Raw genomic sequence first — 15,161 nt, 5'->3', positions numbered from 1 at the left:
CAGAGTTCCACCAGCCACTGCTAAGAAACTATTTAATATGAAGATGAAGCAAACGAAAGCACGTGACGTTCGGCAATGCCTAAGCAAGCGGTTTTGCAAGCCCGGGGTTGTTGCGCCTTTTAGAGTCTAGGAAGCCCGCCTCTTGGTGGCAGTTTCATTGGATGTTGAGGCTGTCAATCACCAGGGATATAAATAAGGGAGCTCCGCGGCTCCTCTATCAGGAAGACCTGGAAGGCTGCGTGCAGCGTAAGTCTGACCCTGTGAGTAGTGCCGGGGAGAATCCCTGCGGGTACTATTTGACTTTTACTTCATATTAACCTGAGTGGAAAATAAAAGGGCCCTTTCCTCTTCTCCCCTCCCTTCCCTGTCGGGCAGGCGCGATGGCGGAAGTCTCGGCGACGGGCGCCTGCGGAGAGGCGATGGCGGCGATGGCAGCTGCGGAAGGCTCCTCGGACCCGGCGGGCTTGACTCTGGGCCGGAACTTCTCCAACTACCGGCCCTTCGAGCCCCAGGCGTTGGGCCTCAGCCCGAGCTGGCGGCTGACGGGCTTCTCCGGCATGAAGGGCTGAGGCTGCAAGGTCCCGCAGGAGACGCTGCTCAAACTCCTGGCGGGACTGACGCGGCCGGACGTGCGGCCCCCACTGGGCCGGGGCCTGGTGGGCGGTCAGGAAGAGGCGTCGCAGGAAACCGGAGCGGGCCCCAGCCCCACTTTTCCAGCCCTGGGCATCGGGATGGACTCCTGCGTCATCCCCCTGAGGCATGGGGGCCTGTCGCTGGTGCAGACCACGGACTTCTTTTACCCCTTGGTGGAAGATCCCTACATGATGGGGCGCATAGCTTGTGCCAACGTGCTGAGTGACCTCTACGCCATGGGCATTACTGAGTGTGACAACATGTTGATGTTACTCAGCGTCAGCCAGAGTATGAGTGAGGAGGAACGCGAAAAGGTAACGCCACTCATGGTCAAAGGCTTTCGGGATGCGGCTGAGGAAGGAGGGACTGCAGTGACCGGTGGGCAAACTGTGGTCAACCCTTGGATTATAATCGGTGGAGTTGCCACTGTAGTATGCCAGCCAAATGAATTCATAATGCCCGACAGCGCGGTGGTTGGGGATGTGTTGGTGTTAACCAAACCGTTAGGAACCCAGGTTGCTGTCAATGCCCACCAATGGCTGGATAATCCTGAAAGATGGAACAAAGTAAAGATGGTGATCTCCAGAGAAGAAGTGGAGCTGGCGTATCAGGAAGCCATGTTCAATATGGCTACCCTCAACAGAACGGCTGCAGGTTTAATGCACACATTTAATGCCCATGCGGCCACAGATATCACAGGCTTTGGCATTCTAGGACACTCCCAGAACCTTGCGAAACAACAAAGAAACGAAGTGTCCTTTGTTATTCATAATCTGCCAATAATTGCCAAGATGGCTGCCGTCAGCAAGGCCAGTGGACGGTTTGGGCTTCTTCAAGGAACCTCAGCTGAAACCTCTGGGGGATTGCTGATTTGTCTGCCTAGAGAACAGGCGGCTCGCTTTTGTTCTGAAATCAAATCCTCCAAGTATGGAGAGGGTCACCAAGCGTGGATCGTTGGCATTGTGGAAAAGGGAAACCGAACGGCCCGGATCATTGACAAGCCGCGAGTTATTGAAGTCCTACCTCGTGGGGCCACAGCTGCTGCTCTTGCTCCTGACAATTCAAATGCCTCCTCTGAGCCTTGCTCGTGAGATGAAAGAACAGAAGCTGTTTGGGCCGTAGAGCTGTTGTACACAGTCACGGATGGTTCTCAAGAGTTGATTTTAAGAAATTTCCAAAGAAGGCTGCCTGCATAGTGGTTCCAGCTGCCCTTTCTAGGTGATTGGAATGAGCCCATCAAAAGCAGCCTTTATGTACATCCCGAGGCCAGAGTAACATTTTGAACTTTGTGGGGGATGTTTGTTCATCGCTTCGGTAGAGGAGGAGTAGAAATACCTCTGTTTTCTCTTTCCAAAGTAAGATGAGGCTTTTCCAGGTTGAGGGATTTTTCTTTGCACTGAGTCGATTAATTTCTGCACAGGGATTGAGATGATTTATTAAAACCACACACAAATTGCAAAATGAAAAAAATTACATCAGAAGCAAATGAGTTTTGGACCAATACTGTTGATAAATCTAAATTGTTAAGAGAGATCTTATAATGCAACCTCAAATTCTTTGTTAGATTTTACTGAGTACTGGTTCTTTCCTGCTCTGGACAAGAATTGAGCAGCTTGTCATGACTGGGAAAGGAGGACCTGCAACCATCTGGCTTGGTCTCTGTTAATGACGTCTCTCCCTCCAAACCCCATTAAGGACTGGGAGAGGCAGAGCAAGCCTCAGAGCCCAGGCCTTGGTGGTTATTAAGATGTTAAGTTGTTTGCTGCATATTTCGGTGATTTGATCAATAAAGAGTAATTTCTTCCTAAATAAATAAAACTCTTCTGGCTAATGTTTGGCCATTTGAAATTCTACACAGTCTTACAAAACGAACCAGCTGATACATTGAATCTGGCATAGCAGAGAGAGTGTTTTCCCTGATCCTGGTGGATTGGGGGATTTAACACCCAGATTTAGGGTTGCACCTTCCCCCTGAGATGACAGAAAAGGACTCAAAACAGGCATAAGCCCCAAAGGTTAGAGGGTGGGGCAGGAAATAGCAAAAGTGTCAACAATTCTTGAAAGATGGAAAGGAGGTGGAAGAGGGGTAACTGACTTAGAGGAATCCTTCACAGTAGGGGAAGACAAACAAGAAGATGTGTTCAGAAGATGGGGTTAAGGGCTAGGGATAAAAACATATGGGTTGAAAGTTTAAACACAGTAATTAGATCTCTAGCATTCTCCAAACCCTTCTCACCACACAGCCAGGTGACTGCCTCTCACCTATGCAGGTAAAGTTGGGAGCACCACACACAGCAGAGGATAGGGATCCTAATTGAAAATAATAAAAATTTAAAATGAGATTGCCCAACCCCTTCCTCAATTAGCTATTAGAAACCCTGGCCCGGTGGCTCACGCCTATAATCCTAGCACTTTGGGAGGCCGAGGTGGGCAGATCACTTGAGCTCAGGAGTTTGAGACCAGCCTGGCCAATTTGACAAAACCCTGTCTCTGCTAAAAAAAAAAAAATACAAAAATACCCAGGTGTGATGGCTTGCACATGTAGTCCCAGCTGCTTGGGAGGCTGAGGTGGGAGAACATTGAAACCGAAAGGCAGGGGTTGCAGTGAGCAAACCCGGCAGTCCAGCCTGGGTGATGGGAGTGAAACCCTGTCTCAAAACAAAAACAACGGCTGGCCACAGTGGCTCATGCCTGTCATCCCAGCACTTTGGGAGGCTGAGGTGGTTGGACCACGAGGTCAGGAGTTCACGACCAGTGTGGCCAACATGGTAAAACACCGTCTCTACTAAAAATATATATATATAAAAATTAGCCGGGATAGTGGTGGGCCTCTGTAATTCCAGCTACTTGGGAGGCTGAGGCAGAGAATTGTTTGAACCTGGGAAGTGGAGGTTGCAGTGAGCCGAGATCGCACCACTGCACTCCAGCCTGGTGACAGAGCAAGACGCTGTCTCAAAAAAAAAAAAAGCCCAAAGTCACTACCGCAAGGCCTCCCAGGTGAAAGGCTTTATTGAATGAAGTTAAACTTTTTATTTATTTATTTTTTGAGACAGAGTCTCACTTTGTCACTCGGGCTGGAGTACAGTGGTGCAATTTCGGCTCATTGCAACCTCCACGTCCTGGGTTCAAGTGATTCTCCTGCCTCAGCCTCCTGAGTAGATGAGATTACATTGGGTGCCACCATGCCCAGTGAATTTTGTGTTTTCAGTACAGACGAGGTTTCACCATGTGGGTCAGGCTGGTCTTGAACTCCTGATGTCAAGCAATCTGCCCACCTCAGCCTCCCGAAGTGCTGGGATTACAGGTGTGAGCCACTGTGCCCAGCTGATGTTAAGCTTTTTAATGCCTCATTCTTTTTATTATTATTTTTTTATTGTGTTTTAGGTTTTGGGGTACATGTGAAGAACATGCAAATTGTTGCATAGGTACACACATGGCAGTGTGATTTGCTGCCTTCCTCCCCATGCCTCATTCTTAAATATGAGCAGTGAAGGATCACCAGATATGTGAGGAGAGCCTCCAACTTAAAGCAAACAGAAAAAGGAAACACAGAAGAACAATATAGGGAGTAGGAAAAAAGATTTAAAAACATCCACAAGCAATAATTAAAAGAACCAGCCACTTAGAATATAAAGATAAAATGAAAATTTGAAAGTTTTTAGTAGGGAACGCCTGTAATCCTAGCACTTTGGGAGGCCAAGGCAGGTGGATCACCTGAGGTCAGGAGTTCGAGATTAGCCTGACCAACATGAAGAAACACCATCTCTACTAAAAATACAAAATTAGCCAGGCGTGGTGGAGCATACCTGTAATCCCATCTACTCAGGAGGCTGAGGCAGGAGAGTCACTTGAACCCGGGAGACAGAGGTTGTGGTGAACCAAGATCGCACCATTGCACTCCAGCCTGGGCAACAAGAGTGAAACTCCATGTTTAAAAAAAAAAAAAAAAAGGCTTGGTGGCACGCACCTGTAATCCCAGCTACTCAGGAGGCTGAGGCAGGAGAACCACTTGAACCCAGGAGGCGGAGGTTTCAGTGAGCTGAGATCACACCATTGTACTCTAGCCTGGATGACAAGAGCAAAACTTCATCTCCAAAAGAAAAAAAAAATTTAGTACGAGACAAAGTTGCAGAAATTTATCAGAAAGGGGCTCCAAAAGGCCGGGTGCAGTAACTCACACCTGTAATCCCAGCAGTTTGGGAGGCCGAGGCAGGCTTGAGCCCATGAGTTCAAGACCAACCTGGGCAACATAGTGAAACCCTGTCTTTACAAAAAATACGAAAATTAGCAGGGCATGGTGGTGTGGACTTGTAGTCCAGCTTCTCTGGAGGCTGAGGTGGGAGGATCACCTGAGCCTGGGAAGTGGAGGCTGCGGTGAGCTGAGATTGCACCACTGCACTCTAGCCTAGGTGACATAGCGAGACACTTTCTCAAAAAATAAATAAGAAAATAGCCCATATAGTCATAAAAAGAATGAGATCATGTCCTTTGCGGGGACATGGATAAAGCTTTATTCATCATTCTCAGCAAACTAACACAAGAACAGAAAACCAAACACTGCATGTTCTCACTCATAAGTGGGAGTTGAACAATGAGAACACATGGACACAGGGAGGGGAACATCACACACCAGGGCCTATCAGGGGTGGGGGAATAGGGGAGGGAGAGCATTAGGACAAATACCTAGTGCATACGGGGCTTAAAACCTAGATGACAGGTTGATAGGTGCAGCAAACCACCATGGCACTGTATACTTATGTAACAGGCCTGCATGTTCTGCACATGTATCCCAGAACTTAAAGTAAAAAAAAAAAAAAAAGTAGCCCAAAAAGATGTACAATAACAGAAAATCTGCGAAGATCAAATGAGGCAGGAGGTTCAACATCTAAATGGAGTTCTAGAATAAGGCAGTAAAGCAGATGGAAAAAAAGATATTGTCAGTTTTCTAGACCTTAAACGTTGTAAACCACATACTTCTTGAATTCCTAGCATACTGCATTTCAAAAGACCCATGCTAATTTTATTAAATTTCAAAATGCCAGGTATGAAGAAGAGATCCTGAAATAATGATAGCAGATGTTTATATGGTGCATACTCTGTGCCAGGAAGTGAGTGCTTTATATGTATTAACCCAGTCTTCCAAAAACCCCATTTTGCAAATGAGGAAGCTGAGGTACAGGGAGATTAAGAAATTTGTCCAAGGTTGCATAGGCAGTCTTGTAGGCAGTATCTGACTCCAGAACCCATGCTTCTGATCACTATGATCACACACAAAGATGTGGAAATAAGAATGCCATCAGACTTCACAACCTCAAATTGGAAGCTGAAAAACAATAGAATGCCAGGTGTGATGGCTCACACCCATAATTCCAGCACTTTGGGAAGCCGAGCTGGGAGGATCACTTGAGCCTAGGAGTTTGTGACCAGCCTGGGCAATACTGTGAGATCCTACTGCTACAAAAGATTAGAAAATTAAGTTTAGCAAGGCATGGTGGCATGTGCCTGAGGCCAAGGCATGAGGGTTGTTTGACTAACAGAGTAAGACCCTGTCTTAGAAAATAAATAAATAAATAAAAAACATGGCCGGGCGTGGTGGCTCATGCCTGTAATCATAGCACTTTGGGAGGCTGAAGCGGGCAGATTGTGAGGTCAGGAGTCCAAGACCAGCCTGACCAATATGGTGAAACCCCATCTCTACTAAAATACGAAAATTAGCAAGGCATGGTAGCGCGTGCCTGTAATCCCACCTACTCAGGAGGCTGAGGCAGGAGAATCACTTGAACCCGGGAGGTGGAGCTGAGATCGCACCACTCCACCCCCAACAGAGCAAAACTCCATCTAAAAAAAAAAAAAAGAAAAACAAAAATTTTAAAACACACAAAAATAAAGCAATGGCTTCAAGATTTTGAGGGTAAACAATATATAGAAGTCAATAGAAAGCCACACTTTTCAAATAAGTAGAATAAAGTTACTTGGGGCAGGCAGGGTATCTAAATGGCTTCATCCTACGTACTTTTTCTCAAGAGACCACCAGAAGATGTGCTTCAACAAGGAAGTCTCTTCAACAAGGAAGCAGGCCAAGTATGGTAGCTCACGCCTGTAATCTCAACATTTTGGGAAGCCAAGGTGGGCGGATCACCTGAGGTCAGGAGTTCGAGACCAGCCTGGCCAACATGGTGAAACCCCGTCTCTACTAAAAATACAAAAATTAGCCAGGCGTGGTGGTGGGTGCCTGCAATCCCAGCTACTCCAGAGGCTGAGACAAGAGAATCACTTGAACCCTGGAGGCAGAGGTTGCAGTGAGCTGAGATTGCACCACTGCACTCTAGCCTGGGTGACAAAGCAAAACTCCATCTCAAAACAAACAAACAAGAAAGTAAACTGAGAAAGAGGAAAACATGAGATTCAGGAAATGCAACCCAGCACAGGAGAGAGATGAAGGTAATAGCTATACAGTAGGCTTACAGAACAACCAGCTCACACTGGACAGGGAGCCTGGAAGGTTTCCAGAAAGGCCTTCCAGAAAAGAAAAATATGAACTGATATAATAATGATACATTTAATTGTGTGAAAAATTGTATTGGCAGGATAATTGAAGATGTGAAAAGAATTGGTGGCCAGCCATGGTGGCTCATGCCTCTAATCTCAGCACTTTTGGATGCTGAGGCAGGACTGCTTGAGGCAGGAGTTCAAGATCAGCCTGAGCAACATAATGAGACCCTGTCTCTACCAACAACAAAAAGAATTAGTGATAATCATATAGAAAAATAGCAAAGGATGGCTGGACACGGTGGCTCACATCTGTAATCCCAGCTCTTTGGGAAGCCGAGGTGGGCGGATCAGGAGGTTAAGAGATCAAGATCATCCTGGCCAACATGGTGAAACCCTGTCTCTACTAAAAAAACACAAAAATTGCCTGGGCCTGGTGGCTCGCGCCTGTAGTCCCAGCTACTCGGGAGGCTGAGGCAGGAGAATTGCTTGAACCCAGTAGGCAGAGGTTGCAGTGAGCCGAGATCGCGCCACTGCACTCCAGCCTGGCACCTGGCGACAGAGAGAGACTCTGTCTCAAAAAAAAAAAAAAGAAAAGAAAAGAAACATAGCAAATGACAACCAAAAAATGAAGCAACCCAGCCAAAAATAGCTCTGTAAAACAAATCAACCTACCAACTCCAGCCAAAAACAACCTTATAGAACAAATGAAATATAGTCATACTATAGCATTCGACCTTGAATTTTTTTTTTTTGAGATGGAGTCTTACTGTGTCACCCAGGCTGGAGTGCCGTGGCATGATCGAGGGTCACTGCAACCTCCACCTGCTGGGTTCCAGCGAGTCTCCTGCCTCAGCCTCCCAAGTAGCTCGGATTACAGGCGGATGCCACCATGTGTGGCTAATTTTTGTATTTTTAGTAGAGACAGGGTTTCACCATGTTGGCCAGGCTGGTCAGTAACTCCTAATATCAAGTGATCTGCCTGCCTCGGCCTCCCAAAGTAATCCTAGGATTATAAGCATGAACCACTGCTCCTGGCCAACATTGAATATTTACATAGCCAATTATGTAAATACTATTAACATCAACAACAAAAAATAGGTAAATCAATTCAATCCACTTTTCTCCTGCTCAAAGGGCTAAAATAGCTTTCTTGGCAATTCCCCACCCCTGCTACAGATCTCCAACATCATCTCACAGCACCCTCTCTACCCCCTCATTACCCGCTGGCCCATCAGCCTTCCCTGGGACTTCAAAGAAATCAAGATCCTTTGTGCTTGGAGTTCCCTCTCTTTGGAACCTCACCTCAGACTCACCTGACTGGCTCGTTCTCAGTCCTGTCTCAGTTCAAATAAAACCTCTTCATAAAAGCCCTCTCTCACCTCCCAGCCAACATCCAGCCACTCTCCAGTGCATCACCTTGTTTATTTGCTTCATAGCTCTTAGCCTAACCTATAATTCCCTTGAGAATGTGTTAGTTCACTTTAGAATTGTCCCCTTCTGCTAGTATGTGGGCGCCAGGATGGTAGGGATATTCAGTATCCCCAGCAGCTAGAACAGTGCCTGGTCCATAGTCACTGCTCAAAATATACTGAATGAATGAGTGAATGAATGAGTGACTGACTGAGTAGGGTATGTATTGGGGACCCTAGCACCCTTTCTTTTTACTCTTCTGGGGCTCTTGGTGTCTCCTGCAATGGAAGCTGGTACTGCTTTTTCAATTTGAGACTGTAATTCAGGCTGGAGTGCAGTGGCACAGTCATAGTTCACTGCCACCTTGACATCCTAGGCTCAAGTGATCCTCCCACCTCAGCCTTCCCTGAGCAGCTGGGGCTACAGGCACATACCACCATGCTCAGCTAATTCTTTACATTTTTTTTTTATGTAGAGATGGGGTCTTGCTGTGTTGCCTAAGCTTGTCTCAAATGCTTGGGCAGGGCATGGTGGCTCAAGCCTGTAATCCCAGAACTTGGGTGTAGGGTCCAGCCCTACACGGTTCGGTGAGCCCCTCCCTGCTGGTGCAGAGATAAGAAATTGTAGAAATAAAAGACATAAGACACAGAGATAAAGAAAAGAAAGTTTGGGCCCAGGGGACCACTAATCAAAACTCGGAGTTCAGCAATGGCCCTGAGTGTCCACACACTCTGACTTTTATTGAGTACAAAAGCTGGGGGCAGGGAAGGTAGGGTGTAGGTAGGTCGTGGCCTTGGTAGTCGGCGACTGGGGGTAGGGTAAAAGAGGGTGTGGCAGTGATAGGGTGAAATACATCACATGTCCTGCAGGTAGGGGCTCAAGAATTTTCTGTAGCTGAGATGAGGTGAGGGGCATAATGCGTCAGCACTTTTTCCATACTTGTCACAAACACATTAAGATTTACGTTACCACTGGGCGCAGTGGCTCACACATCTAATCCCAGCACTTTGGGAGGCTGAGGCAGGTGGATCACAAGTTCAGGAGATCGCGACTATCCTGGCTAACACAGTGAAACCCCATCTCTACTGAAAAAGAAAGATTAGCCAGGCGTGGTGGCACGCACCTGTAGTCCCAGCTACTCGGGAGGCTGAGGCAGAAGAATCGCTTGAACTCAGGAGGCGGAGGTTGCAGTGAGCCAAGATCCAGCCATTGCACTCCAGCCTGGGTGACAAAGTGAGACTCCGTCTCAAAAAAAAAAAAAGAAAGATTTATGTTACTTTTACTGACTAATTCTTACAAGAAAAAAGGAACCAGGTGCAGAAGCGGATCGTGAGATTGACATGGAACGTGACCACTGAAACACAACATCACACAGAGACAACTAAGCCCCTGGATGACTGCGGGTTTACCTGACACCCATCAGGCCTTACTACAAGAGCTTGGAGAAGTGGAGCTTTCTCCTAACTCCTCCAAGGAAGGAGACATCTCAGCTATTTTGGACGTCTCCTTCCCTGGCTGGCTAAACAGCGGGCGCTATCCCAGCACTGGCGCTGCCGCACAGACAAGGTGCCCTCCAGCAGCCCTTAGGCAGGCGTGACAGAGGGATTAAAGCGTCTTGACTTAGGGTCCTTCATTTCACAATGTCGCCCCAGGTTCACACTTCCGACCTGAGACCTGAGAGGCATTAGTAAAAGAATTAAGATCACCTATGAATAACTAAGATCATCTATGAATAACTAAGAATAACTAATAACTACTATGGTTATATTTCTAGTTACATTCTTCTTCATTATTTATATGGAAACAGGCTGAAGCTTTTGGCTGTTGCCTCAGCACTTATGGGATCTCCCCCTACACTTGGGAGGCTGAGGCGGGAGGATCATTTGAGGTCAGGAGTTCAAGACCAGCCTGACCAACATGGTAAAACTCCGTCTCTACTAAAAATACAAAAAAAAAAAAAAAATTAGCTGGGCATGGTGGCGTATGCCTGTAATCCCAGCTACTTGGGAGGCTGAGACAGGAGCATCACTTGAACCTGGGAGGCTTAGGTTGCAGTGAGCCAAGATCGTACTACTGCACTCCAGCCTGGGAGACAGAGCAAGACTCTCCAAAAAAAAAAAAAAAAAAAACCCTCCCTGCTTCAAGTGATCCTCCTGCCTTGGCCTCCCAAAGTGCTGGGATTACAGGCATGAGCCACTGTGCCTGCCCCTATTTCCTTTTAGGAGGAGGTTTAGGAAGGCTTCTCAGAGAAGGTGGCCTTGAAACAGGGCTCTGCAGGATGGGTGGCATTTGGATCTGGATGTTCACAGAAGGGGGTGGGCACTCCAGATGGAGGGAACTGAGGGAGCAAAGGCAGGGAGGGAAGAGTCCAGAACATCTGTCTGGACTTCAGCAAGTGTGTACAGGGACAAGCTGGAAAAGCAGGTTGGAAGAAGACTTCAAGGGTGTCAGGGACTCTCTGGCCTGAATGAGCTAGGCTGGAGATTCCTAAAAGCCTCTGTCATGACTCCCTCTGAAAAATTTATGAACAAATATTCTAGCAAATTATATCTAACAAATTATAGCAGCACCTTTTCTCCCAATAGTGGAAGGATGTGCTGCAGCATGTGCATGCTCGCCGGGCCCAATCCATCCATCCTGTCATTAAACCTTTATTGCTTGGCACTGGAAAAACACCTTTGATGTGAAAAGACTCAGGCATCCTGTCTCTTGGGAGAACAGGTTCACCTGGGCACAGTGGCTGACGCCTGTAGCCCCAGCATTTTGGGAAGCAGAAGCAGCGGGATCACTTGAGCTCAGAATTTCGAGGCCACAGTGAGCTGTAATTACACCACTGTACTCCAGCCTGGTCAACATGGCGAGACCCTGTCTCTGCTAAAAATACAAAAATTTAGCCAGGCATGGTGGCATGTGCCTGTAGTCCCGGCTGCTCTGGAGGCTGAGGCAGGAGAATCACGTGAACCTGGGAGGCAGAGGTTGCAGTGAGCCAAGATCACGCCACTGCACTCCAGCCTGGGTGACAGAGGAGCGTCGATCTCAAAAAAATAATAGTAATAAATATAAATAAATACATAAATAAAATTAATTATACAGAAAGCATCTCACCATGTTGCCCAGGCTGGTATCAGACTCCTGGGCTCAAGCAATCCTCCCACCTGTTTCCCAAAGTGCTAGGAATACAGACATGAGCCACCATGTCTGGTTCCAAATCTTGGTCTTTTCTGCCTAGATTCTTGTGTTACTTATTCATTTCCAGTTCCTTGACTGTAAGTACTGTCTAAATGATGAGACTGCCACATGTGAATGTCTAGCCCTGGTCTCTCCTCTAAACCTTCCATTCAAAACTTCGCTGCCAACTCGCCACGCCTCTTCAACTTGCCTTGCCCTAAACCGCATGCCTGAGGCCACACATGTTCAGCCCTGCACCTCTTCTTCCCAGCCCCAAATCAGTCGCTATCCACCCACCGGGTTGCCAAACCCTCAAACTCTGTAAGCCATTCTACCCTTTCTCCCATCCCCCATTCAAAACCAACAAAAGCCTCCAAATCTACCTTCAAAATATGTCCTCAAGACATCCACTTCTCTCCATCTTCACCCACCATCACCTGTCTCAAGTAACCATCATCTCTTGCCTGGACAACAGTGGTAACTCATCCCCCTGCCTCTTTTTTTTTTTTTCCTTTTTTTTGAGACAGAGTCTTGCTCTGTCGCCAGGCGCCAGGCTGGAGTGCAGTGGCGCAATCTCCGCTCACTGCAAGCTCCGCCTCCCAGGTTCAAGCAATTCTCCTGGCTCAGCCTCCCGAGTAGCTGGGACTACAGAAGCGCGTCATCACGCCCAGCTAATTTTTTATATTTTAGTAGAGACGGGGTTTCATTATGTTGGCGAGGATGGTCTTGATCTCTTGACCTCATGATCCGCCCGCCTCGGCCTCCCAAAGTGCTGGGATTATATGATCATTCTCCTGCTTAAAACCCTCTGAAGTTGGGCGTGGTGGTTCGCGCCTCTAATCCGAACACTTTGGGAGGCTGAAGAGGGTGGATCACAAGATCAGGAATTCGAGACCAGCCTGACCAACAGGGTGAAACCCTGTCTATACTAAAAATACAAAAATTAGCTGGGTGTGGTGGCGTGCACCTGTAATCCCAGCTACTCAGGGGGAGGCTGAGGCAGGAGAATCGCTTGAATCCAGGAGGCAGAGGTTGCAGTGAGCCAAGATTGCGCTACTGCATTCTAGCCTGGGCGACAGAATGAGACTTTGTCTCAAAAAACAAACAAACAAAATCCCCTGAAGGGTTTCCATAATACTTAAAATCCAAATGAAAATCTAAAATGTGGCCAAGCACAGTGGCCCACACCTGTAATCTCTGCACTTTGGAAGGCCGAGGCAGGCAGATCATCTGAGGTCACCAACATGGTGAAACTCCATCTCTACTAAAAATATGAAAATTAGCCAGGCGTGGTGGTGGATGTCTGCAATCCCAGCTACTGGGGAGGCTGAGGCAGGAGGATCACTTGAACCTGGGAGGTGGTGGTTGCAGTGAGCTGAGATCGCACCACTGCACTTCAGCCTGGGCAACAGAGGGAGACTCTGTCTACAAAAAAAAAAAAAAAAAAAAAAAAAATTAAAATGAAACCTGTGGTGAGTTGGCTTGATCTGACCTCTTTTCACTTCTACACCATACACACCCAACCACTCTCCCTTTTGCTCACTACCTTCCTGCCGCATTGCAATATGCCAAGCCTTTTCTGCATTAGGCATTGGTTGTTCCCTCTGCCTAGAACTCTATTCTCCTTGATTTGTCCTCAGCTTAAATGTCACTTTCTTTAAGGCAAGTAATAGAAAACCGCACTAAAAGTCGTTTGACCATTAAAGGGATTTATTTTCTTACAAAGCCAGAGTCCTAAATTTGGGTATTTCTGGAACTTGCACAATAAGCGGCTCAGCAGTGTTAGGAAGGATCAAGTTCCTTTCTATCTGGCTGACTTGCCAATTTCAGCCTGAGGACTAGGTTTCGTCTCAATCCTCTCTTCACATACCAACATCTAGAGGTAGAAACATCCTGTGTCTTTTGGGATTTTCTTTTCTTTTCTTTTCTTTTCTTTTTTTGAGACAGGGTCTCCCTCTGTCACCCAGGCTGAAGTGCAGTGGGTTGATCATAGCTCACTATAACAAACTCCTGGGCTCAAGTGATCCTCCCACCTCAACTTCCTGAGTAGCTGGGACTACAGGTGTGTGCCACCATGCCCGGCTAATTTTTAAAAATTTTTTTTGTAGAGGGTCGCTATGTTGCCAGGGCTGGCCTCAAAAGATCCTTCTGTAACCGGGTTTTTTCTTGGATGTTGTGGGTTCTTGGCCTCCAACCTCTTAAAGAATAAGCGGTGGGGCCGCTTCAGCTGCACCGTATGCTTGCAAAGTAAAATATCAGACCCAAAAAAGTGTTGCAGAAAGGCAATTTTATTTAGGTAGAGAAAAGAGAAGGAAAGGAGAAGAGAAAGGCTTCCACGAAGAGTGTGGAAGGGAATTCCAGAGGTGAAATCCGGGAGGGAGCTCCCACTGTGTGGGAGGGGATGCCAGAAAGTTGGAAATCCGGTGCAGGTGAAGGAGCACAGACTTTTATCCTGGGAGAAACCCCCACCTTCTCCAAGACCCTGGGCCAATGAAAGGAGTTCCTTAGAACTTCCGCTGGAGTGATTGACTTTTAGTTTCTTCCCGTGCCAGAGAAATTCAAACATAAATCGTTGAATCTCCCAGATGGAGAGAGATGGGAGGGGGCCATGCACCAGGAAATTCTTGCCCTTAAAGCTATGCCCCCTCATGGACCAGGAAAGAGAACACATTCCCTCATTCTCCCCTCCGAACAGGAAAATTTAACTTCTGTTGGAATGGGGGCCTTGATTTTTTTTTTAACTACTTCCTGCTGAAATGGGGCGTAGAAGGGGCTTTGCAGATGAGGTTTCCTCCAGAGGGGAGCCTTTTAGGGGTGCAGGTTGATTTACAGGTTTATGATAGAGCTCACGAGCCAAGGACATCTGGGGTTCCAGCAGCAGGATTAATTGTGACCTTATGGTTTTATAAGAAATTAATATGACCAGGTGGTTAAAGATGAGAGGCTCAGAATTATAAACGAGTCTAAGAGAGGACAGGGCCAGGTTTTTGAAGGTCTTTAGCCCTGTGTTTGATTGATTCTTGAGTTTTATTCTTTTTTTTTTTTTTAAGACAGGGTTTCACCATATTGGTCAGGCTGGTCTCGAACTCCTGACCTCAGGTGATCCGCCCGCCTCAGCCTCCCAAAGAGCTGGGATTATAGGAGTGAGCCACCGTGCCTGGCTGATTCTTGAGTTTTATATTTAAAATAACACTTAACTGGTTTACAAAATAGCAACATTTTTCTTAGAAAGAAACAGGTTTCTTTCCTCTTTGTTGTTAGCAGATTTAGGGCTCTTTTATTTTTAAAGCTATGGCAGCTAAAGAGTTAAGCTGGTTTGCAGAGAGAGCTGCCCTTTGCAGAGAGAATTAGCAACCTGTTTTTGTTATTAATTAACTTTTGAGATAGCTTATAGTAACTGAATAGAGGTAGTAACTTTCTTAATACCAGCACTAAGTTTCCAGGGCAGGAGAGAAATA

The 15,161-nt window shown here is 46.9% G+C and overlaps 1 protein-coding gene across 1 annotated transcript; it reads left to right on the top strand.

Moving 5' to 3' along the window:
* The first annotated feature begins 202 nt into the window (after positions 1-202).
* On the top strand, positions 203-2,464 carry SEPHS2 (selenophosphate synthetase 2). The gene is made up of 2 exons (XM_012464491.2): positions 203-260; positions 376-2,464. The coding sequence occupies exon 2, from the start codon at positions 381-383 to the stop codon at positions 1,722-1,724; it is 1,344 nt and encodes a 447-aa protein (XP_012319914.2). The 5' UTR covers positions 203-260; positions 376-380; the 3' UTR covers positions 1,725-2,464.
* The last annotated feature ends 12,697 nt before the right edge of the window (positions 2,465-15,161 follow it).

This window comes from Aotus nancymaae, unplaced genomic scaffold (genome assembly GCF_030222135.1).
Source record: "Aotus nancymaae isolate 86718 unplaced genomic scaffold, 86718_ANA_hifiasm-v0.15.2.pri h1tg000049l, whole genome shotgun sequence".
Taxonomy (NCBI): domain Eukaryota; kingdom Metazoa; phylum Chordata; class Mammalia; order Primates; family Aotidae; genus Aotus; species Aotus nancymaae.
Note: the sequence above shows the minus strand (reverse complement) of the source record. Positions and strands in the feature narration are given on the sequence as shown.